Raw genomic sequence first — 25,033 nt, forward strand, 5'->3', positions numbered from 1 at the left:
TCTGTGCGTGGCCCATCCATTTCGCGAATTTCAGAACCTTTTGACTGATAACAAAAACCATCTTTTAGTACTCTTCAATTATAGTAACTTTCAATACACTTCACCAACTAAAAAGACATTGGGAATTGTTCATTAGTTTAATTGAACTTGATTATCTCCAGACTGATACACACTATCGTCCCATTACTACCTGCAAATTTCCAAACTTGACACGACTCTGATATACCCCAGATAGAATATTTGCCATCAACAATGCTAAGATCAACTTTCAACTCTTGGAGAGAATACCTAACACCAGCTTATCATACATCCACATTCAAATCCACAGGTGAAATCACACCAGAGGAGTTTGTAGAAGCTGGTGATTATTTGGTGTATAAATTCCCAACATGGCAATGGTCCCCAGCTCCACCAAGTAAGAAGAGAGATTTTTTACCTGATGATAAACAATTTTTGGTTACTAAAAGAGTTCCTTCATACGTTAGAGCTTCTGAATATTTAGGTGTTGGTTTTGATGATGAAGAGGAAGTTGATGAAGATGGCTGGACAAAGACCAGAAAACCAAATGTTGGAACAAGAGATGAAAAAGCTAAAACAAAACCTGAAGAAGAGGAAGAAATTGAAGAAATTGATGATTTAATTGATGAAAATGCTGAAGAAGATGAGGAGGATGAAGGTGAAGTTACAGCTGGTTCAGCTTCAAACCCAAATAAAAGATCATATGATTTGTACATCCATTATTCAACTGCTTATAGGGTTCCAAGAATGTATTTGATTGGATTTGATTCAAATGGGAGCCCATTAACTCCGACTGAAATGTTTGAAGACATTTCTGAAGATTATAGAGACAAAACTGTCACAATCGAAAAAGCACCATTTTTAGATGATACAACTTCAATTTCAATTCATCCTTGTCGACACGCAGCAGTTATGAAAGTCCTAATAGGTAAGGCAATACAAGCTACAAAGCAAAAACAAGCAAAGGATAAGAAAACTGAACAAGAATTGATGAAAGGTGTAAGTAAATTAGGATTAGCTGATAATAAAGATGAAGAAGAATGGGAACAATTAGATGAACATGATACAAATGGTGAAGTGGATGACGTTGTTAGAGTTGATCAATACCTCATTATTTTCTTAAAGTTTATAACAAGTGTTACACCTGGTATTGAGCATGACTATACTATGGATGCCTTTTAAAACAGGCTAAATGAAACTGGTATAAGTTTTTCAATAACAATGAATTTATTTATTTTTTTAAACTCTCAGGGTCTCATGGGATTCTAGAAATGACACCTTTTCAGCGATACGATTCCATCGAATCGACGGTTCCTTTCTTCCCAGACTTTATAGTGTAACTGCGTACTCATTGTTCAAGCGAAGCGAAACGTTTTTCTGCTTTTAAACATTTATCAAACACCCCCGATACGAGTTGATAATATTTAAGAAGTAGCACATAGTTGATATATATTTATACCAGCCAGAACCACTACCAATCACCACTTTCAGCTCCTCTTTGGTCACTTTAAAAATATTTTTCGCCCTTTAAAGAGCTGGAAAAAGCGACGTTACGCAGACGGCTTTGAAATTTTTGACGTTTTTTTGGATGGGGCAACTGGCTAAAACATTATCCTCTATTGTTTTAATAGGTTGGCTACACATATTTGGCTGTTCAGAGTACACGGATGTACATCCTGCTACTACTTATGTTAATTATCTTTTTTTTCTGGGGTAGTTATTCGGGTTGCTTTGAAGAAGATTTGAGTGAGGGATTCTAATCAAAAGATAGAGGAGATGAGTAATAATATTGAATTTGGATTATTATGGATTAGGTATTTTGAAGGGCTTGGAGCTTGAGAATATCCACTATATAAAACGTCGAATCGACGCTTTTCCAGTTTATTGTGTCTTATATTGGTGCTTAATACCAAGAAACATCAAGACCTGTCATTGTTTCGGTTAAAAACATAATGCAATCAGGAGAATCTATTGAAAAACCAGCAGTGGATCACGCTGATTGGGCTGACTATAACAGTGCAGAGAGTGAAAGTGCAGCAAACCATCATGAGATTATCTTCCACAGAAAACACATTACTCCAGAGCATGAAGCTTTTCTATTAAAACATCATGGTCGTACTGATTTAAATCCATTACCATCACAAGATCTTAATGATCCTTTGAATTGGCCCGAATGGCGTAAAAATGCACAACTTGCACTTGTTGCCTTCCATTCATTCAGTACAACATTTATTGCTAGTGGTGTCATTCCAGCTTATTCGAATTTTGCAGAAGATTATGGTGTCTCATTACATGCTTGTACTTATTTTACATCCTGTCAAATTTTAATGTTGGGTTGTATTCCAATTTTTTTCACTCCCATTATGGTTAAATATGGTCAAATCAAGATTTTCCTAATAAGTACATTAGGATCTTGTGTTTTCAATATTGGTTGTATCTTTTGTAAAACTTATGGAGCTCAACTAGCTTGCAGAATCATGTGTGCAGTTTTCATTAGTCCAGGTGTTGCAATGGGTGGTACAATTGTTCATGATGTTACATTTGCTCATGAAAGAGCTGCAAAGACTGGATGGTGGTCGTTATTATACACTTTGGGGGTTCCCGCTGGTCCCTTATTTATGGGATTTGTTGTCACTCAAACTGGTCATTGGCAATATATGTTTGTTGTCTTTGCAGCTACAAATTTTATTCAATTTTTGGTTTATTTATTTGCTGGTGATGAAACGGCTTATGACCGCTCAAAAGTTCAGACTGATGAGGTTATTGAAGCTAAAGGTTATTGGAGCAATCTTGTCACCAAGTTATACAAATCTCATAATTACCATCCTGAAATGAATCTACTTTCACTAAAAGTGTACTTGCACCCTATTATACTGTCAATCAAAAACTATAAAGTCTCTGTTGCTGCTGTGTCTTATGGTATTATATTTGGTTATTCAAACGTTGCATGCTCGGTTGAACTTCCATCAGTTTTCGTTACAAAGTTTGGATTTGATGCTCAACAAATTGGTTTACAAAATATTGCAGTGATCATTGGTAGTTTCATCGGTGAGATTATTGGTGGGAAATTATCTGATATCTTCATGGCTTATTGTGTCAAAAAGCGCTCTGGCGGTGATAAAGAAATTGTCCATAAGAAGATCGAAGATAGATTTTGGATTGCATACTTTGGTTATGTTATGGCAGTTGTTGGATTAATTGTCTTTGGTGTTCAAACTCAAAATGCAAGACAAGATCATTGGAACGTTACTCCTCTTGTTGGTCTATGCTTGACATCACTAGGTAACCAAGTTGTTACAACTACAATGATTACATATGCTATTGATTCAGATACTGCTAATGCAACTCATATCAGTTTATTTATTGTGTGGTTAAGACAAGTCATTGGTTTCGTTGGTCCTTTCTATTTCACTGCTATGTTTAACAATTTGGGTTTTGCTACAAGTTTTGGTATCATGGCAGCTATCGAAGGATTTGTCGCATTAGGAATAGTTATTGTCACACATATCATCAATAGATGATTTATTCGATTACTTGTTTTTTAATTAAATAAAATACATATTCACATCCTTCTGATACAATTTGCAGCTTGTAGAGACGTCGCCGTTTTCAAGTTTAATTATTTTGAACAACCAATTTATACATTAAAATTCGAAAGCTGCTTCACAGTATTAATATGGCAGCTTATAGTCGTCGATCAGCTAGAAATATTTAACATATAAGTTATATCATCAATATTATTTCATGTGCCGTTTCTTTCGTCATGAGCTGCGTGCAGACTTTTAACATGTAAATAGTATTATAACATCAACTGTCAAATATATAATTAATAATATTATTAATATTAATTATATCCATTATTTTAGCATATTTTCTTAAATACTCATTAATATAAAAATATACGACGTCGCCAATTTATGATATTTATCAAAAAACAAAAATTGAAAAAATGAATTCCAGCATAGCGAGAAGCCTACAATCCAAGCGGTTCGTGCGTAATTGCATTCCTCATCCAAGTTCATCAAATACATCAACTAAAAAAAAAAAAAAAAAAAAAATACATTTTCCATGATATAATTAATTCAATTCAACATGCTGTTACATATTTTTCATAGTGACCAGCTCTATATATAGCTAATACTGGAGTATTAATCATGGATAATCAATATGACTAACTGATTACATCAGCAAAACCTGTTTGCGCACGTAAAAATTGTGTCAAATTTAGATGCTCGATTGGCAACAATTGAAGACTTTCAATTTCAAAGATGGGTTAGATTCCCTGGACATGCTCAAAATGATATGCTCATGGTGTAGCTTGTAAACTTGTGAAAAAGCTTGACTACGATAATACACACGCCTCCGCTCATCACGTCTAGAGGCAGCTCTTTCACAATTGTGTGAAGCAGAGAGCCTCAATTCGACCACCTTCTATTGATCACAGGTATCGCGATACAAACATACTGATATATCTAAATAAAAATGGAGATTGTGAAGCTCACAGACAAAGAATCTTTAGATCTACAATTTTCAATTGTTCTAATAAAATGCGTGTCATATATTGGTATAAAAAATTGATCGATCATGAAGAAATTAAAAAGTAGATGTGAATGATGGGGGATATCATAGAACTGCTAGTGGAAGTTGTTCTCAAATGACTAGATGAATGTCATCAATAACTCAAGCAGTTGCTGATTGAGCAACTTTAACCTTGACTGGGTTGACATTGGAGTAACCAGCAGTGGCAGCTGAAACTGAAGAGCCAATGTTTGGGAATAAACCAATTTGATAATTGTCTTTAGAGTAGTTGTATGGATCTTTGGTATCTTTAGCAATGAAGAAAGCATCGGAACCGTTACCTTTCAAGTAACCATCTTCGAAAGTCCAAGTAGTAACTGGAGCACCTGAAGCAGAAACTTGTAAACCTGGGAAACCGTTTTCTAAGACACTCAAAAATTGTGGGAAGCTTTGACCATCAGAATTTCCGGCTGATAAGTAAATGGCACCACTAGTAGTGTTCAAGTTCAAAGTTTGAGCTTCATCAGCTAAGAAAACGTAGTTGATAGCAGCGCCTTCATGACGAGAGTATAATCCTTTACCATCCAAATCTTTGTTTTCACTTTCAATGGTAAATTTGACAAAGTTTGAAACTGGAGCAGCTGAAACGAAACCAGCTAAAACTGAAGCAGCAGCGAATAAAGTTGAGAATTGCATTGTTGGTATGATTTGATTGTATGTTTCTGTGTGATTTGGTTGACTATTAGTGTCTGATGAATTGAGGTAAGGTAGATTTGTTGATGAAGTTGGAAAATGACATTCTTATATAGTTTTCTAGAATGTTAAAAATAGTGTTCCATAAACGACAGATCAAGGTATCTTACTACACCTATCTCACTTTGTTCGCCTCTTTCCCAGCTCAAATGTAAACAGTGACGAAATACACTAAAATAGAACATTGGATCTCGGGGATCTTCTTCATGAATTGATGGATTGTGGCGAACTCATGCCGTTGAAAATGTTGTGCATATGCCAGAGAGTTGCCAAAAATTAAAATCAGGCACCGAGATGCAAAAATTGCCCTTTTGACAAAGTGAGGTTATTGCCACTTTTCACAAACAATGCCAGATCAGGTTCATAACTCAAACGTCAATTCAGGTCTAGTTACGTGCCTACATTTAGGTAAACGCTTGTAGTTCCTGATGGTATGAGCTTTGTATAGATTGAAACGATAATAATATTAAGGGAGCGGTGGCAAGATACCGTTGGAATTTCGACCAAACCTACACAGCGACAACTTGAGGCGTCATTCTTTTGACTCCATCTGAAATTTCTCTTCACATAGTAGGTGGAGGTGCCTACCTTTGATTTGAATTCAAGTTTGTACTGCGTTTATAAACCCTAGCTCGAGCCTCATGAGCTTTCCAATAATTTCCTCGGTATGCATAATTGCGTCACCTCATCTCCTCCAACAAATTAACCACAACTTTTAATTTTTATACAACTTTGAACTTACAAACATGTCAAGTTTCAACTATCACAAGTCACCAAAGAGCTCGAAATTGATTTATAAGATTAATTTAACTTCAAAACGATGCTCAATTGACATATTGTAGTATGTACCGCTACAACTTTAAGATTGGATCGCTCTGTACTGAAAACTAGAGACTAGATAGTGGATACCAATAAACTCAGGTACATACCAGACTCTAGCTACACCTACTTACTTACAGATGCTAACTGACACATGTTGTAGGTTCAGAAATTCAACAATTTAAGTCTCTATTTTTAGTTTTCTATCGATCCTCAGATTTGTCGTACAACTGTTTGTGATCTGTGATTTGTGGATCGTGATTTGTTGGAACTTGGAAGCTCCGTGAATGATCACGATGATCTACAAAAATTTGCAACGTTTTTATGATCGACTAGTGCTCACTGCTTTTCCTACCCAAGCTATGCACGACTTATAAGAATTCAGAAATGTAATTTTCAAGAAGACAACTTACGTCTTGGATCTTTGAGCCAGCTATACTATTAATAACACTCAGTTAAATTTGCGTTTAGATCAAGCCTAAATTAGCACCAAGATCACCATAATAAACTTGGTTACTTATCAAAGTAATCACATCTTGAACGGATGTATAGTTTTGCCGAAGAAGTAGAGAAGAAGGGTCGGTCTAGTTGGAGTTTGGAGGCTGGAGTTAGTTGAGAAGTAGTCACCAGAAGTTAACTGCTTACTAGAGTTGAGGACACAGGGGTAAGGGTCCAGTGCAAATTATAGCATCGCATCAAGAATTGAGAGGAGGACAATCGAAATACTACACGTACCTCTCGAATAATCCCACTGGATACAAACCTATACTCGGTGTTTTAATGTTTTGTTTACTGCTGAATTGTAGTTGTACAACTTGTAAATTAGTTGTGCACAGTCGGACAAAAAATTAAAAATAGAAAGTAAGCTTTTTGAGGGTGCGACCGTCGACGTGCGACATGCGTCGGTTTCAGGTACCATACCGCTAACTCCAAACCTTCTATGCAGAGTAGTGCAGAATGGAAGCTTCGAAGGTTGAAGTACAACAGTTCTCTACTTCTGAAGTTTACAAAGCACAACTGAGTAGTTTGTACACTGTAGTATATTTTGGTATACACCAGGCTTCAAAGTTCTACTTTAGAAATTCGAAGCTCGTGCCCCAAGAGTTAAGGCTCTGGTTTTGCGAACCCGTAGACCAATATTATCCCGGTCAGTTTCTACTTCTCTTCCTCACCATCATCTGTCATGTGAATAACTGATTTAGCTTCTCATCAGATTCAGAGGCCGTATAGACTTAATATTTGCCATATAGTGAGCTTCCAGCAGCAATTCTTATGCAATCAGCATAAATGATCAATGGCGGATTATAAGATCAATTTGATATTTGTCTTTTGAGTAAGGAGAATGGTGTTCTTGTTTGCGTGAAAATTGTAAGAGAACCCATTTGCAAAGTGCCATCAGCAAATATTCATCGAACGTTTCTAGCACCTGAACAAAACAGTCAACTCTGAATATACACCCGTGGTTGTTGACCATTCAACCATCAATCTCCCTTTCCAAGTAGTAGTGCAGATAAATAAATAGATCTTCCACAATCTCCTTCAAATAACAAAATCAATCTGTCACTTTCTCATTTGTTCTCAGTGAAGTTCTTAACTTTGGAATAAGAGTGGGACACTTGAGTTGACGTGAAACTATAACGTTGAATGTAACAACGATGTGGACCTCATTTTTATCTGTGTAAATAATAATGATGATGATCCAGGGTGATCTAGCTGGTTGAATGTTGGCAAAGGAGCAGCGTGTTTACAGTATTGATCTAACAGTTTTTCCAAAATCACATGAATAAAGGAATATTTATTAAATTCGTATATTCCTTTAGCAAGCGTCTATACAGACCAACACTTGCCTTTCACATTATCCAAAAGCTTACAAGTCATTAGGCCATTATAGGGGAAACAAAGACCAGATGCCTTAAAGCTTAGTAGTATTAGCAGCTGGAGCACTGGTAGAAACTGGGCATGTAATAATTCATCACCAATACCTTGTGGAATCACTTGCACCACTCTTACCTTTGGCATAATAAAACCCAATGCCATGAGCTAATACTGACAGCGTATGGCCCAAATTCAACACAGCGAAAAATAGGAAGAGCCCAATTGGTTGGAAATCCAAAGAAACCTATGAACAGGAACAGGTTTGTTGAAAATATGATCAGTTATATTTCAAGGTAAGGCCCTAGGAGCAAAACCCGGACACCACATGAGACTTTGGAGATTTCCTAGGTTTTTTTTCTATGGCTCCCTGAATTTTCACTTCTCCTAATTATGGTGATCAAAAACTCCCAAACTACAATCAATCAACAACCAATGAATGATAAATTTCCTTGAAGGAAGATTCAGACATAAGATCTAGGCAAATGAGCAGCATGAAGGTTGTCCCTTCAATCTTTGAAACTGCCTATGTTGCCGTTTCTTTTTTGCATTACTAATTATAAGGACCATCGTGATATGACGGAAGTCCGTTCAGCACTTGTTATAAAGGAAGTCCGTTCAGCACTTGTTATAAAGGAAGACCTATTGGCATACAAACCAGATTCACTAATTCATCTTCCACTTGTTTTTACTGTCGACCATATAATTTTATACTTTAAACATTATCTTAAACAACATGACTGCAAATGGCAAATACATCACTGAATCAGCTGAGAACCTTCCTTATTTCTTGCCAAAAGTTAAGATCCCAGTAGGCACTGTTATCCCTGAAAATGATTTCTCAATACCCAAGCTTTTCACACCATTGAAAATCAAGAATCTCCAAATTCCAAATAGAATAGGTATCTCACCAATGGTTATGTATTCCGCTCCACATGATGGTGACAAAATAGGCCAGGTTACGCCATTCCATTTGATTCATTATGGTTCTATGGCACTCAGAGGTCCAGGTTTCATAATTGTTGAATCTACAGCTATTTCACCAGAAGGGAGAGGTTCTCCTGAAGATTGTGGTATTTGGAATGATGAGCAAGCCTATAAATGGAAAGAAATTGTAGATTTTGTTCATTCCCAAGGTGTGAAAATTGGAATGCAATTAGGCCATACTGGTAGAAAGACAAGTCTTGCTGCTCTTCATCATCGTTTGATGAAACCAGTTGGAAAAGATCAATATGGTTGGGCTGATGTTCCTGAACAAGTGATAGGACCAAGTCCATTATCTCATAGACCTGGAGTTCTCATCGAACCTAAAGGGTTGAGCATTGAGGAGATTCAAGAGCTGGTTGGGAAATATAATAAAGCAGCCAAAAGGGCCATTGAAATTGCAGGGTTTGATTTTGTTGAGATTCATGCTGCTCATGGATATTTGATTAATAATTTTCTTTCAGGCACTTCAAATAAGAGAACTGATGAATATGGTGGTTCATTTGAAAATAGAACTCGTTTTCTTTTGGAAATCATAGATGCAATTAAAGGTGATAAATATCCTTTATTTGTGAGAATCTCAGGAACAGAAGATGCAGATGACCAAGAAGGTGCTTGGAAAATTGAGGACACACTTAGGTTATCGGATTATTTTATCCAACATGGTGTTGATGTTATAGATGTTTCAGCAGGTGGTAATAATATTCATGCTAAAAGAAGAAAAAACACACCAGGACATCAAATCCCATTAGCTGAAGCTGTCAAAAGACATGTTGGTGATCGATTGATTGTGAGTACAGTTGGAAATATCGATAGTGCTGAATTAGCCAACTCAACAGTGGAGGATGGTAAAGCTGATTTGGTGCTCTCTGGTAAATTGACCTTGAAAAATCCTGGGATTGCTTGGAATTGGGCAGATGACTTGGGAGTCAAAATACAGCCTTCTTTACAATATGGATGGCCATTTTATCCACCGCCTTATAACTGAAAGAGTGTGCAACATAATATATGGTAGAATATAGTTTGTTATGTATTCGCGAATGTTGAAGATGAAGAGCCGCAATCTCAAACAGATTTTTAAAATTGAAAGAAATAATGAACCGCATAATGAGAGAAGGGGAGAAATCAAACTTTTAAGAGCGACAAATGAAGGCAAGCACCGTGAATTGGTACGTTACGCAGATAAGTACAATTGTAATGTAGCTTTTATGTAGACGGATTTAGGCGGCTGGTTTCTCCGAGGGTTCATCGCGTATAAAGTGAAAAAGAGGCAAAAATTTACCTTTCACAATCTTTTTCACTTCACCAAACAACAACGATGGGGTTAACACCAGAGCAGCAGAGGAAGATAGTAAGTACGATCGATTCGATCAAGATGGTATGATTTCTAATAATGATATAGGATGAGAATAGAAGAAAAGCTCTCGAACGGTTGAAGCAGAAAGGGTTTAATACTAATCATATTTCAAGTAGAATCTCCAAACCTGACAACCTTCCAAGCACATCTGAAAAGAATACTTCAAATGGGATCAAGCTAACAGATGAACAAAGAAAGAAGATAGATGCTAATAGACAAAAGGCTTTAGAGAAAATAAGGCAGAAACAACAAAATTTTAGAGATGCTTCGGCAAATCAAAATCCATCATTAGTGAAAGAAGTATCATCAACAACAGGTGCCGTGGCTACAAAATCATTTGATGGTATACGTCCATCTATTCAAAAATCATCATATATTGATTATGATTTATCAACAATGAAGGATTCCAAAGGTGGGTTCATATCTGGTGATCCAAGTACTAGCAATAAGCAAGAAAAGACATTTGATGAATGGAGAGAGGAGCAAAGAATCGTTAGGGACTTACCACCACCGATGGATTTGGAAAATGCAATTAAATGCTATGAATGTGGTTCGTTTGAGTTGAATCAAAAACTTTATGATGTTTTCAAATGTCGGGTTTGTAAGAGATGTGAAAAGGATATCCCTGACAAATATTCATTGTTAACAAAGACTGAATGTCGTGAAGATTACTTTTTAACAGACCCAGAATTACGTGATGATTCCATTTTACCTCATATGGAGAAACCAAACCCTCATGGGACATTTAATAGAATGCAGTTGTATCTTCGTTATCAAGTTGAAAAATTTGCATTCAAGAAATGGGGAGGTGCTGAAGGGCTAGATGCTGAATGGCAAAGGCGTGAAGAGCAAAAGATCAAGAGACGTGATAAAAAATACGAAAACAAGATGAAGGAGATGAGAAAGAAGACTAGAGCTGAAGAGTACAACAGAAGGTTAAGAGAAGGAAAGTACAATGAACACAAACATGAATGGTCTAATGAGCTTGTCGGTGGTAAGAATGAGGATGGACTCGATGTCGTCAAGAGACGGTGCATTGACTGTGGATTCGAGCTTGAAGAAGTTGTTATATAGGTTTAATTACTGATAAGATCACGTGCTCACGGTTTTCAGCTGCCATTTTGTAAAGTGTAGTCGCGAATTGCAATGTAAACAAACCAGACCAAAAAAAAAAAATCAAAACAAGCTGAAAATCAGATTTTATAAATACCCATGGAATTAACAACTTGTTTTAGGGAATTCCAACCACTTCAACAACCCATCAAAACCATAATACCAACATAAACAACTTTCCAGAAGGCTTATTTTCAACAAAGACCTTTCACCACATACTTGATACCCCAAATACCCAAACCCTCCCCCTTTTCAACCCTTGCTGCTTCTGTTGTAGTTGTTGTTTTTGTTTATCAATCCCTAAATTCTCAACATGGCTGAACAACCTTTAGCTTCAGGCCCTGGTCCATACACAGACATTCCACCTTATGAAGTCGTCACTCAGCAATTATTCTCCATCGGTTCAAGAAGAGGTTCAGTTCACTCAAACACATTAGGTGCTGGTAATATCTTGGACCTGTTTCGTCCAACCAGTTTCCATGATGGCGAAACACATCATCATACCCATGAAGACAACGACGATGACGATTTCATTGACCCTCGTGAACCTCATAATTATCATAGCGCTGCACCTCCAAGTGGTTCTTTGAAACCAACCATGTCTACCTTATCTCAAAATTTAAGAAATCCATCATATGCAGCCCATGAACAACAATCCTTATTAGATAATGATATCATCAGTTCATTCCCAGCAAGACGTGCTTCATTGGCAACTTTGAAGAGAATTAGATCCCATAGCACCATTAAACATGTTATTAGCACTGGGTTTGTTCCAGAAGTGGAAACTTCATTAGGTACTGAAATTAAAATCCTGGGAAAATATTCAATCCCATTAATCATTACTTTCCTTTTACAATATTCTTTGAATGTTGCTTCAGTTTTCAGTGTTGGTCGTATTGGTAAGACTGAATTGGCTGCTGTTTCATTGGCAGGTATGACTGCTAACATTACAGGGTATTGTTTATTTCAAGGTACTTCAACCTCATTAGATACCTTATGTGCCCAAGCGTTTGGTCGTAAAGATTATAGATTAGTTGGGTTACATTTCTTGAGATGTACAATCTTTTTGTTATTATTATTCATTCCTGTTGCGTTCATTTGGGTCTTCTTATCAAAACCTATCTTGACTTTATTAGTTGATGATTTGGAATTGATTGATTTAGCTTCAACTTATCTAGGTATTTTATCTATTGGGTTACCAGGTTTTATCTTATTTGAAAATGGTAAACATTACTTACAAAGTCAAAACATTTTCCATGCATCAACTTATGTTATCTTGATTGCTGCCCCATTCAATGCAGTTTTAAATTATTTATTAGTTTGGGATGATCATATTGGGTTAGGTTTTGTTGGTGCACCAATTGCAATTGTCATTACAAATTATTTAATGGCCATTCTGTTATTCATCTATTGTTATTATATTGACGGATATCAATGTTGGTGTGGGTTCACTAAAGATGGTTTCAAAAACTGGAACAGAATGTTGTCATTATCATATAATGGATGTATTGGTGTCCTTAGTGAATGGTTAGCATTTGAAATCATTACATTATCAGCAGCAAGATTCGGTACAGTTGTTTTAGCATCTCAAAGTGTCATTGCCACGATTTGTGTCTTGTTGTATCAAATCCCATTTGCAATTTCCATTGCAGCATCAACAAGAATTGCCAATTTCATTGGTGCAGCTTCTAAAAAATCGTTAATCGTGGCCACAAATGCAGCATTATTAACATCTATTGTCTTTGGGTTTTTAAATGGTGGTGTTTTAACCATTTTCAGAGTTCAAGTCGTGGAATTATTTAGTTCAGATCCTGAAGTTATTAGCCTTGCCTCGAAAATCATCCCATTAGGAGCCGCTTACCAAGTCAATGATTCATTAGCTGCAGTGAGTGGTGGTATTCTTAGAGGTCAAGGTCGTCAAAGATTAGCAGCCTACTTGAGTTTGATTGCTTACTATTTGATTGCCTTACCTATTGGGTTCAGTTTAGCGTTTGGGTTAGATATGAAATTGTATGGGTTATGGTGTGGGTTATGTATTGCGTTATTCCTTGTTTCAATCTTGCAAACATGGTCAGTTGTTAAATCTGATTGGGATGAGATCATTGAAGAGAGTATTCAAGAAGCTTTACATGATGCTAATTATATCAATAGTGAGATTAATGAAGTTAGATCCATCATTTCTCATAGTATCCATGATATTTCTGAAGAGGCTTGAGAAACTACAAGAAAATATATGTTTCAAATTCCCCAAAAAAAAACAGTAACCGTAGATATAAATAAAAAACTAAAAAATGATTATAAATAGAGAAGTGAATGTGGATATAAGATGTATTTCATAACTGATCAACAGGAGTCAAAGGAGGTGAATAACCACCATCATTCATGACAACATGATGATAATGAGGATGTGGAACATGATTTGAATTCATTATTTTCAATTTTGTTTGATCAGTCGTCCCAGCAGGACTACCTCTTCTTGAATTAGGAGGTGTTGGTAATGCAGGTCTTTTAGCCATGATTGGTGAATGTGCAGGGGATGATGAATTTGTGATGTTTAATAATGAATTTGTTGATTTGGAAGGGGTATTGTAGATTGAAGTTGAATCTGATCTTAAAACAGATGTTAATAAGTTGTTATAGAATGATTTAACTCCTTTGAATTGGAAGTAATAGTTTAGGATGGAATCTGATGTTGATAAGATTTTGTCCAATATTAAATTTTTGTAATATGTGATTTGATCAGGTGTTAGAGTTGATGGGTATAATAAATCTGATTGGAATGATTGTTGATATGATGTATTTGTGGAGAGTATTTCCAAAATGATGTGAGATAATTGAGAAGGATGTAATTCAATTAATTTATGTTCAAATATTGAAATTTCTGAAAGGAATTTTTTCAAATTTATTATTTCACATTTTTCATTAAATTGTAAAGATTGTTCAAATTGTAAATAATTATTTTCATAAAAATTTAATAACCAATTGTTTAATTGAGGTTCACAAACATCCCAGTTCAAAGTGTTTAAGATGTGTCTTTCCATTTGAATAATCATATTTTCATCAAAGATTAAAGAATCATCACATGAATTTGTTCCACATAACTGGGCCAATTCAGATAATCTTGGGATTCTTGCTCTTGGATTTGGACCATCGAATCTCCCACCAGTTGGGACATTTGTATTGTTGATGATATGGTTGCAACCACCATAAGTCTTTGCACTTAACCAAAGACAAGTGACAAGTACCAATTGAACCTGGTCTTTTAAAACGATTCTTTTGGAACAATATCTATCAAAGATTCGAACACTTTGAAAGAAAATCCCATTAGAAACTTTTGTTTTGATTGAAATTTTCAATAGGAATTCTAATAAATTTGTTCTTAAGTAAGGTTTCAATTCTGGTTGTTGATATATGAGGTTCAAGTCTGGTGAATATAATTTGGCAGATTCATACATTGAAGATGATATTTCTTCTTTATAGTCATCCAAAAAGTTTTTATGTGCTAGTAGTTCATTTGTGGATAGTTGGAAAGGGTATTGATGTTGAGTAGCCGTGACTCTCAAACCTAGTGACATGGTGTGGATAAGTAGTTGATCTTGCTAGTGAAAAGAGTGAATGGAGTTGGGACTGAATAGAATTGTAATATAGCTAGTTGGGAATGTAGATTAACGAGTGTGGAAGTTGAGCATGTATAGTTCTATTCTGAAGTGAAAAAAAAGTAGTAGCAAGAGGAATGGACTAGTTGAAGACTTGGGAAAGATGAGAAGCTAATCTATCTTTTGTATTGTGTATGTTGTAGTTGTGATAATACCCAGGTGTCGAGGAGTAGGGATTGGAGCTGTGAGAAGATGGGAGTGAATGGATATATATATGGACACAGAATCTGAAGGGACGAGAATTCTCGTAGCCTTTGGGAATTAGCCCTTGATTTTATTTTGGAGTTGTTCAGATTTTCAGTGCAGTTTTCGTGTCTTTTTTTTCTTTCTGTTTGGGAAATGTCGAGGTCCCAAGGCACGGTCTAAAATTCAAGGCACAGGAAAGCGAAGAGATGGAATTACTATGGGAGAGATTAAGAGAGTATAGAGGGTTTAGTTAATGGGTATGTCTGATGGATTAGAGTGTGCTGTTGGAGTTGTTTTGTTCTGTTTAGCCTTAAAATCTGTTTCCTCTCGACGTAACTTGTGTCTGTGGATCGAGTGCTTTGCTGCAAGTAACGCGACCATTCAAGTTGGTGATCCTGACCCAAACCATCCACAAACAGGCTCAAAACAGAACAAGTCAGGATGGATTGGTAGAGGGAGAATCTGGCGAAGACGAGTGATGGCTCTGGGAACAGTCTGCCAGTGCTTTGACTGTCTGAAAGACAATTGTCAAGTTATGTCGTTGCTACTCCCAGATCTAAAGAGCCATATCTCGCTCACTGCCTTAACAGGGAATGTTTGCACTCTGTGCAGCGCGAATACAACAAGTAACATCATTTACAAATGGTAGCTGAGTACAAATAAGACGGAATTATCAGACTATTAATTGAAGTTTTATACTGGTCTCTTTGTTCCTTCCAACTTGGCTCTCGTCAACAAATTATTTCGTTCAACTTGGCCCTCTAGATCGTCACATTCCGTTGGTGTCCGTAGGCATTAACACAGAGAATGCTCAATCAACCTACGGCAAACCACCATGAAAAGCACCTACGTGAAGCTAGCTTCATAGCACTTCTTCCACGCCTCCCAATCGAGACATCTACTGGATCAATTGAACTAATACTACCTCTTCTTCTCACTCAACTGTTCCTTTCCAAAGGGGCCTGGCACTGGCAGAACGCGCTCAAAAAATTGTAACCATAATATTCGCGAATTATTTACAGCAAATTGGTCAAAGGCTTGAGCTCCTTTTGACACATCACATTTGCTCAACGGAAAATTTAGATCCCACATTTGGAAGAAGGATATGCTGATAATTAAAGCAAATCATACAGAGCCCTTCAATCCCTTTTGAACGTGTCTTCTTGGATAGATCAATTATGACCAGATTGATTAGGTATGGTCCTCAGGATTAAACATTAAAAAATTGAACATTCAGTACCGATGGCAAACACAATCCAGTGTAGACCTATTAGAATCAATACAATTGAATATCAACTAGCATTACCGACTCTTAATTCTATGATTTGATTGCAAAACAGTAAAAATTCAATACTGATGGTCGGTTTTATGTCCAATCTCGTGACTTTACCCTCGTATATTCTCTTTCGCGATTGTTTTTGTTTTGATTTCAAAACGCGAAGATGTATAAATCCTTTGATCGAGTACAAAAGAGATCAAAACACATCAAGATTGGTTGAAAACTGTGGGTATGCTCTGGAGTAAAAGTGAAGACGATTACACGCGAGCAAGTATCGGTAAGTATCATATGATATTCCCATTTCTTTGTGAAACTAACGGGATTAGCACAACCACCTCCAACGCCAGGTCTTGCATCATGGGCTTTCAATTCATTATTCAATAGACAAACACCATCCTCTAAATATGCGAATCTTCAAAAGCAGCCCCAGAGGGCAAACAATACATCAATAACCCCAAGAAGAATTCCTAAAAGATTCAATGATGATACATTACTTTCAATGTCAAATCGCAAAAATGTTGCATGGGGAGGTGAAGATTTTAAATTAAGAAGCCGTTCTTCAAGTTTTTCAGAAAGACCAATCCAACAAAGGAGGTATGTTGATGATAATGGCTCGATCCATTATAAAGACTCCAAATATTTTAAAGATAATGAACTATTACCTGATGATATTGATGAAACTGATTACAAAACAAAAAATTATCGTTATGATCCAACACCAATCAAGAGAAACTCTAGTGCAAGAATCAATACAACCCAGGATTATCTAAACAATGAAAAATATGGTAAAAGTTCATTACCACAAACTTACCCTGGGAAATATCCAAGTCCTTATGTCCCGAAAAATTCTTCATTTGATGATTTATTGTTAAGTTCATCTGCTGTTAAAAATTTAGCAAAAGCTAAATCAAATACTAGAATAAATCAATCCATGAGGGAAGAACAAGAAGAGGATGATCCAACGATTCCAATCAGGAGAAGAACACTACATCCATTAAGGGAACCTTTGAAAGAAAATATAAAGTCTTATAAGGAGAAAGAAACTTCAAGAGGGAAAAGCAATAGAGAGATAAGATTGGATGAACAGTTGTTGTTGGATTCAATTGATCAAAATATTATGGAATTGGATAACATTACCAAACATGTCAATGGTCTCAAACTGAACAATAAAAATGATAATGAGCTGGAGAGGAAATATAAAGAAATTAGACAAGAGTTGATTACAGAATTGAAAAAAAGTAAGAAACTATATGACTCTTATTATGAATTTGTGGAGAAATATAAAGATTTGAAGAAAAAATATAAAGAAAGTTCAACTGAAGATGTTGATTCTCTGTTGATGATTAAAAATTTGAAGAAAGAGATAAATTTTTATAAGGAAGAAAATGAATTGTTGAACCACGAGTTGAAATCTAAAGAAGCCAAATATCTGGAGACTGATACTACTATTCATGATTTAAAGTCAACATTACAAAATTCTTCAAATTTTGAAGCAACACTGAGAAGAAAGATAAAATATTTTGAAGATAAAATTGAACAAAAAGATGAGGATTTTAGAAATGAAAGATTTCAATTGAATGAAAAAATATTCATGTTGGAAACAACTGCAAAAGATGATGAAGAAAGATATAAATCTGATTTGAGGAAAGCTGAAGAAAGAATAAAACAATTGGAAAGAAAATTGGAACTGAAATCAACTATTGCCAAATACGAAAACTTGAGTGTCATCCCAGAATACAGAAACAATGGGTACAACGAAGTTAAATATGAGGAAAATGATGATACAATTAATTTGTTAGAGAGAAGATATCCAGATAGAAGACCAAGTTATGCGAAACCAACTTCAGAAAAAAGATATAGTACTGGGAATTTACCAAACCTTACAAGGAAAAGACCAACATCACTATCACCTGATTTCCAAAGAGATAACCAAGAGCTGTTCAAGAATTTTGATGAATCCACTGCATATGTTAATAATGAAAATTATGCTCCAAGAAGCACCACCAGATCAAATTCTCTGAGGTCAAATAATGGTAGATACTACAACTTTAAGGACACCAACAACAACCACAACAACAACAAGGAGAACCACCATAAACGATACTCAAACCCTTTATTACCGGACCTTACGTTTAATTCAAGTGAAATAGGATTTCGTTACATCTTTCATTGTAGTATCTTCCCAATACGGTAATGGTTATGGCTACACTGTACTTTCCGCGAATCTGTATTTTTCCATTTTCTCGCTTTTCAGGAAAAAAAACGAAAAATTACTTGAACGCTTTATCAACGATCGAGCCCTACTAAGACACAAAACAGATTGTTCAATTCGGGAAATCCATCAAAAACCCAAACATATCCATCAATTTAAAATCATCAATCAATATATTGGGCATTAAGCTACCTATTGGCGTGGTATTTGTGATAATTTTTGATACTTGTTGCTGTTTGTTTTGGTTGATTTTAGCGCGCTCTAGGAATTTTGGGTCATTGTTGTGTGCGTACGGGTTTTAAAAGAGACGTGAGAAGTATTGGGAAATTTAGTTTAGTCAATTCCAACAAAAACATTTGATAAAGAGTATTCAATATATTCAATTGAAACTAAGAATTGATAGATATTTTGAAGGTTTTATTGGGACTTTGGTTTAGTTATTGAGATAGAGAGCATAGAGTGAAATTTGTATTATATTGTTCACAATATGAGTGAAATATCATCTGCAAAGATTGCATCACCATTGCCTGTTTCTTCAAACACAACTACTCCTACAATTCAGCAGAATACGATAGAGACAACACCCAATGCTAAAAATGGTGGAATCAAGGCTAATGCTAATTCATTATCTAAAAGAATTGAAGTTGAGAATTTAGCTAAAGAATTTCAAAAAAAATTGGGAAATAATTGGGACAAATATCAAAGTACAATTAGTGCCTTTTTGGTGGGGAAATTATCAAGAAAAGAACTAACTAATGTGCTAGATGAATTATTAACAGATTCTAAAATGGTTAGAATGCATAATCAATTATTATTGGCTAATTTAGCAAATTCTTTAAGAGATGGTCCAAATTCAGCATCTGCAAATTCTGGGTTTGGTGGTGCTGGTTTAAATAAACGTAAAAAAGATGGTCGTGTTAAAGCTTCTTCTCAATATGAAAAGTTGAAAAAAGATATAATGGGATTACCAATTAGAGAAAGACGTCGTATAAAATCAATAACTAGAGATTCTGGGAAAAGATCAATGGCCAATTCTGCATTAACTTTAACTAGACAAAGTTTACTCCCCAAAATCCCATATGTTAGTGATAAAGATAAAGCCGTTACAGGAAATACAGTAGAATGGACACAAGATATAAGTCATGGGATTCAAACTTTATTATCAACAGAAACTTTCACATTACCGGATAATGAAAACTTGAAGAGTAGGATGTTGGGTATTGCAAGAGAACATGGGCTAACTGGTAATCTTGATAAAAATGTTGTTGAGTTCACTTATCTTGGATTAGAAACTTATTTGAAAGGTATGATTGAACAAGCTATAGATACAGTACGTTATAGAAAGCAAAAATATGCTGCTGATGATGTGCTGGATACATCAAATCCTAAAGAACCACTAAAGAGGAAAAGACAGAGAAAAGTTACATTGACCAATGAAGATATGGTTGATACTTTTAATTTATTCCCTTATCTAATCGAGCCTGGTGGTCCTGTTTATAGATTGCATGATACTCAACTACATGATGATACATATGTTGAAGAAAAGACTGCAATAGATTCAATACTCAAACCAAGATCTGAAGTTTTCAAAACACCATTAATAGCAAAACCACATCAATCACCATTATTACAACAAAAACATGCTGAAAAACCATCACCATCACAACAACCAGAAACTAATGAAACCAAAGTGAAAACAGAAAATGGCATTGATGCTCAAATTAATGATAATAAAGAAAATGGCAAAAAAGATGAAGCTCAACCCGAAAACACTTCAACTCCAAACAAGCCCCCTGTTGCTAATGGAACCAACGATTCAGTCAACTCTAATGTTGGTTCAAAAGATGAGTTGAATTGGTTAATTTATGACATCCTATCAACTCATTAAAATTGGTATGGGGTAATTATGGGTTTATGACTTTATCTTATGAGTGCAATGTAATTTTTGTTTTACTAAAGTTAGATGTAGCGTTTCTACATTATCTAGTATCTCATAGCAAATCGATCAATCACGCAATGAGGCTTTTAATCAGTGTATCCATCTCATTAAAGTTTATTTTGATGAAGGGGCATTATATACTCTTTTAACCGAAATTGAATCAGTTTGATGGACAAATGTAGCTAACTCTAACAATTTTTCATTCTCTTTCAAATTACCAGCACTATTTGATAAATTAACCAACGTCAAAGCTTTAGTGTTTGAATATAAGAAATGAATCAATTGATACATTGGTGATTGGGAAAACTCAGTACTCGAGAATTTGTTTTCTCTAATCTTGGTAACTGCATGAAGTATCAAATCTGATGATTTTATTTGTGACAAGTTCATCAAATAAGTTGAAGCAGTTATAGACTTTTGAGAATTAGAGCCTGAAACTGTAATTTTGATCAATGTTGAGGCATCATTTGGTACCTCAATATCTTTTATTTCTTCAATTGAGGAGATGGTTTGTGCATCTGTTTGGATCGATCTGTTTTCGAGTTTGATGCTCGACTTATCACCAGACAACAAATCAACAACACCTTCCGTTGTGATTGATAAATATTGGATTGTATAATTGAAGCACCAATGTTTAGGTTTGTATTTTTCTTCTCTTTGAATCAAATTCTTCATTGTTGCTTTAAGTAGATCATGAATTAACGTGGTTTCTTCAAACCCCGTGACAACAATTGAAACGTTAGCACCATTCAAGTTATTTTCACTTAAACATACAATCTCATCACTTAATTCTTGGTCAGAAAGCTCTGCATCGAAAACTTTATCAAATGTGTGATAAGTTTCACCAATTGTCAAATTTTGCCTTTGATCATCATCTTGTTGATTGATTTTGAATGGAATCTTTTCATCACTGTCATGGTTTAAAATTTTTGTATAGACCCGAAGCTTACTGTTGAGTTCTTGTATGGTGTTTTCAATTCTTCTTCTCAATTTCTTCTCTTTGTCAATTTTATGAAGTGATTCATTATATTGAGTCGTGACCGTTTTACATTCCTGTGTCACTTTTCGCAGTTCATCGTCAACACCTGAATTTTGTATAGTGAGATCTTGAATCCTTTTCTGTACTTCAGTGAACTTGTCATCATATGAGCTTTGAAATTCCAATTGATTTCGTATTCTCCCACTTAATTCTTCTCTCTCATCTTTAACTTTTCTCACTTCAGATTTGACAGCATCAACTTTAGCTTTGAATTCCTCCAAATCATTAGACTTTGATTCAAAAGTTCTAGCTAGCTCATCACCTTTGGCCTCTTCAGCAGCTACTATTTTGCTCAATTCTTTCTCGAGGTGATCAACCTCTTTGTTCAAGCGCTCTTTTGTTGCTTGGTTCAATGAGCTCAGCATATGAGACAAATGATTAGACTCTTCATTTAATTTTGCAATCTCATTAACCGACTCATCATCCTTGTAATCCACTGCATTTTGAAGCTCTTGGTTCAACATTTCTTCGAATTCATCCAACTCTCTGATCAGAATGTTTTGCTGTTCTTTTAGCCTGATTGTATTCATCTGTTCTTCATGATTGATAGTCTTCTCAACGCTTTTCTCAAGCATTTCAATCTTATGATCCATATTGATGACATTGACCTCTGAATCGTCGATTTTGGATTTAAGATCTATAGCATTCCTTGAAAGACCATTTTTCAACCGAGTCAACTCTTCAACTTTTTCTTTGGATTCTCTAATCTGTCTATTCAATTCTTCTAACTTTTGCCTTTGAACATCCACATATTTTTCAAATCTTTCCTCCATCTGTTGTTGTTTCTTTAATGCTGCTGGATCTGTTAGGGAACTAGTATCAAATATGTTGCTTTGTCTATTTGATTTTTCAGTTCTTTTGGATGCTAACTTCGAAGCAGCTAAAGAGTATTTGCGTGCAGTTTGCATTGCCTCAGAATTAAAGCTTCCTGTGGGTATACTCGTTTGGGGTATCCTTTGACTTTTCGATTCAATTTTCAGTGAACGTCTATTTGCTAAGTCTTTGTTCAGGGTACTGTGCTTTGAGAAGGTTGGGGAATTTATCACCTGTGTTATATTGTTTAATGCTTTTCTATTCTTTATGGGCGGTGAGCCCTGATTAGTTCTAGTTGTGTTGGATATTGGTAGTTTTGACATTCTTTGTATAAGTTTTTTTCCACGATTATGCTGAATTTTTTTGACCTGTAGTATTCAAACAATCATGAAACAAAAACAAAGCTTAATAGAAGGTAGCCAGTTTAGTGTGTAATGGTGTGTGTTATTGCAACGATGGTGGGTATTGGGGTATATTAGGTAAATGATCAAATTAACAGCTTGAAGTGTGTCTATGGAGGTTCTGGCGTTTGATCTTAGAACAGTAACTTTTCTATTGTTTTTGTTTACATTTCAAAGGCGCGCTCTATGACATTTTTACCCGGTGTTGAGATTATATAATCATACTATAAAATGTGTCACCACGACAACCGATAAGTAGAAATAAGATGGCTGAACAACGATAACTTGGATTAAAAGCGTAATGAGGTGATATGTGATATATAGAGTGGATCCGTATATTTTTATGAGAAAGTGCTCAATCTAGGGAGTATTCAGAGGTGAAATCATTTCTTTCTTGATTAAAGCCGAAGGTGTTAGCAGTATTTAATTCGATTCTATCGGCCGTCATCCACCATCATGGAATGGAACCCGAACGGAATTGAACAATAATATACAACAGCCTCTTACCATTTAACTGTGTTGACCCGGTATGTGTCAATTAACTATATTAATATTGCACCTGATTGCTGAAAAGGATGACTGATCAGCCGAAGCCGGACTCTACAAAATCATGGAGTTAAACCTAACAAATGTACAAGTCTTTTTCAGTAATAAATAACCCTATGTATAGAAACCACAAATTAAACCTGCGATGTGATGATATTGAAAATTCGACTGATTGTCCTTTTCCTATAGATTCTTTTGAATGTGTAACTTGTGTACCATTAACGTAATCCTAACCCATCTAAAATCTGATTCTATGCTCCTCCTCACCAATGAAACCCTCTACTAGCTCAATAGTTCTATTGATCTGAATACTTGGCCTTAAGAAAAGTCTGAAGATTGTAAATTACGGGTCATTGCTGGTAATGCGACTCTAATACCATCAATTTCTTTTGTCATTTTAATTTGACATCCCAATCTTGAAGTTTCAGTTAGACCAAAAGCTAGATCCAACATATCATTCTCATCATCATCAGGTTCAGGGATTTCATCATAAAATTCTGGATCAACGATAACATGACAAGTTGAACAAGCACATGAACCACCACAAGCACCTTCCATATCCAAGTTATTGGCTTGAGCAATATCCAAAACTGTATCACCTTCAGCAACTTCATATGTCAATTGTTCACCTTCTTTAGTGATGAACGTTATATGCAATTCTTCACCAGCTTTTGGCTTATGTATATGGCCATGTTGTTGAACTTTTGAAGTGTTGAAATTTCTAATATGGGAAGAATTATTGGCCAATGAAATTCTTTGAATCATCGATTGATTTAGCCTTGATGAATGCCATATGGAGCTTCTAATTGGTGCCATTCTACTGGCACGGACCAAATTTCTCATGAACATGTTGCCTTGTGTTTTCAAATGAAACTAAAAATATAAAACAATAGGACTTTTTGAAGTTTAAATATCTAGCTCTGTGCTTGATAAGCAGCAGCTCTTCGATTTTTTTTTTCAACGCTTCCCGCTTCAAAGTAAAAGAGGAAATACGAGGATGGAATCATCACATGATGACTAGCCTCGGATCTGAAGAAACTGGCAGCTTTCTTTAAATTTGGTGATAGGGGAATAGTTGAACAATGAACTATTCATGTTAACAGTGAACAAACCAGCGCAATATTCATCAAAGAACAATAGAAAAAATGTCTAACGCAGGGCTTATAGATTCAGCTAATACTGAGTTGTTCAATACTTATGAAAATGATTACCAAGTGTCCTATAACGAGGCTCAACAAAAGTTGACACAAATTCGTGATTTAGATGGTGGTATGTATACAACAGAGATCTTTTGCTCTAAGTGAAATTTTATTAACCTGGTGTTGGAAGAACCTCGTAGTGAGGCCATGAAGGCTGTTGAGAGAGCCACTGATGAGTGTCTTGAAATCGTAAGTGGAAGTTTTATCATGGACCCTTAGGAATTAGCTAACATTTTTCTCAAAGCTTGATCAATTAGCAATAGAAGTTCAAAACATACAGTCTGGTGCAAGATCCTCATACAATGCAAAAATTAGATCATATCGCTCTG

The 25,033-nt window shown here is 35.5% G+C and overlaps 10 protein-coding genes across 10 annotated transcripts; 7 read left to right on the plus strand and 3 right to left on the minus strand.

The window, feature by feature from the left end:
* Positions 1–252: 252 nt before the first annotated feature.
* Positions 253–1,200, plus strand: ATG3 (Atg3p; the record flags this gene model as incomplete). The annotated part of the gene is made up of 1 exon (XM_019185884.1): positions 253–1,200. The coding sequence occupies one exon, from the start codon at positions 253–255 to the stop codon at positions 1,198–1,200; it is 948 nt and encodes a 315-aa protein (XP_019037532.1).
* Positions 1,201–1,970: 770 nt separating this feature from the next.
* On the plus strand, positions 1,971–3,539 carry WICANDRAFT_85389 (uncharacterized protein; the record flags this gene model as incomplete). The annotated part of the gene is made up of 1 exon (XM_019185885.1): positions 1,971–3,539. One exon carries the CDS (start codon positions 1,971–1,973, stop codon positions 3,537–3,539), a length of 1,569 nt encoding a protein of 522 aa, XP_019037533.1.
* Positions 3,540–4,800: 1,261 nt separating this feature from the next.
* WICANDRAFT_19641 (uncharacterized protein) lies at positions 4,801–5,142 on the minus strand (the record flags this gene model as incomplete). The annotated part of the gene is made up of 1 exon (XM_019180834.1): positions 4,801–5,142. A coding segment is annotated over one exon (342 nt), but the record flags the coding sequence as incomplete, so codon positions are not given.
* Positions 5,143–8,716: 3,574 nt separating this feature from the next.
* WICANDRAFT_85390 (NADH:flavin oxidoreductase/NADH oxidase) lies at positions 8,717–9,952 on the plus strand (the record flags this gene model as incomplete). The annotated part of the gene is made up of 1 exon (XM_019185886.1): positions 8,717–9,952. One exon carries the CDS (start codon positions 8,717–8,719, stop codon positions 9,950–9,952), a length of 1,236 nt encoding a protein of 411 aa, XP_019037535.1.
* A 330-nt stretch (positions 9,953–10,282) lies between these two features.
* On the plus strand, positions 10,283–11,395 carry RAD14 (DNA repair protein RAD14; the record flags this gene model as incomplete). Its single annotated transcript, XM_019183742.1, has 2 exons — positions 10,283–10,315; positions 10,367–11,395. The coding sequence occupies 2 exons, from the start codon at positions 10,283–10,285 to the stop codon at positions 11,393–11,395; spliced, it is 1,062 nt and encodes a 353-aa protein (XP_019037536.1).
* A 637-nt stretch (positions 11,396–12,032) lies between these two features.
* Positions 12,033–13,649, plus strand: WICANDRAFT_33926 (MATE family efflux transporter; the record flags this gene model as incomplete). Its single annotated transcript, XM_019182129.1, has 1 exon — positions 12,033–13,649. One exon carries the CDS (start codon positions 12,033–12,035, stop codon positions 13,647–13,649), a length of 1,617 nt encoding a protein of 538 aa, XP_019037537.1.
* A 589-nt stretch (positions 13,650–14,238) lies between these two features.
* WICANDRAFT_16952 (uncharacterized protein) lies at positions 14,239–14,982 on the minus strand (the record flags this gene model as incomplete). The annotated part of the gene is made up of 1 exon (XM_019180719.1): positions 14,239–14,982. A coding segment is annotated over one exon (744 nt), but the record flags the coding sequence as incomplete, so codon positions are not given.
* A 1,669-nt stretch (positions 14,983–16,651) lies between these two features.
* On the plus strand, positions 16,652–18,749 carry BBP1 (Bbp1p; the record flags this gene model as incomplete). Its single annotated transcript, XM_019180480.1, has 2 exons — positions 16,652–16,832; positions 16,882–18,749. The coding sequence occupies exons 1-2, from the start codon at positions 16,787–16,789 to the stop codon at positions 18,747–18,749; spliced, it is 1,914 nt and encodes a 637-aa protein (XP_019037539.1). The 5' UTR covers positions 16,652–16,786.
* Positions 18,750–18,864: 115 nt separating this feature from the next.
* Positions 18,865–20,649, plus strand: HFI1 (Hfi1p; the record flags this gene model as incomplete). Its single annotated transcript, XM_019182590.1, has 1 exon — positions 18,865–20,649. A coding segment is annotated over exon 1 (1,395 nt), but the record flags the coding sequence as incomplete, so codon positions are not given.
* Positions 20,650–23,823: 3,174 nt separating this feature from the next.
* Positions 23,824–24,321, minus strand: YAH1 (adrenodoxin; the record flags this gene model as incomplete). Its single annotated transcript, XM_019183743.1, has 1 exon — positions 23,824–24,321. One exon carries the CDS (start codon positions 24,319–24,321, stop codon positions 23,824–23,826), a length of 498 nt encoding a protein of 165 aa, XP_019037541.1.
* Positions 24,322–25,033: the final 712 nt, after the last annotated feature.

The sequence above is a fragment of the Wickerhamomyces anomalus genome, assembly GCF_001661255.1.
Source record: "Wickerhamomyces anomalus NRRL Y-366-8 unplaced genomic scaffold WICANscaffold_5, whole genome shotgun sequence".
NCBI lineage: Eukaryota > Fungi > Ascomycota > Saccharomycetes > Phaffomycetales > Wickerhamomycetaceae > Hansenula > Hansenula anomala.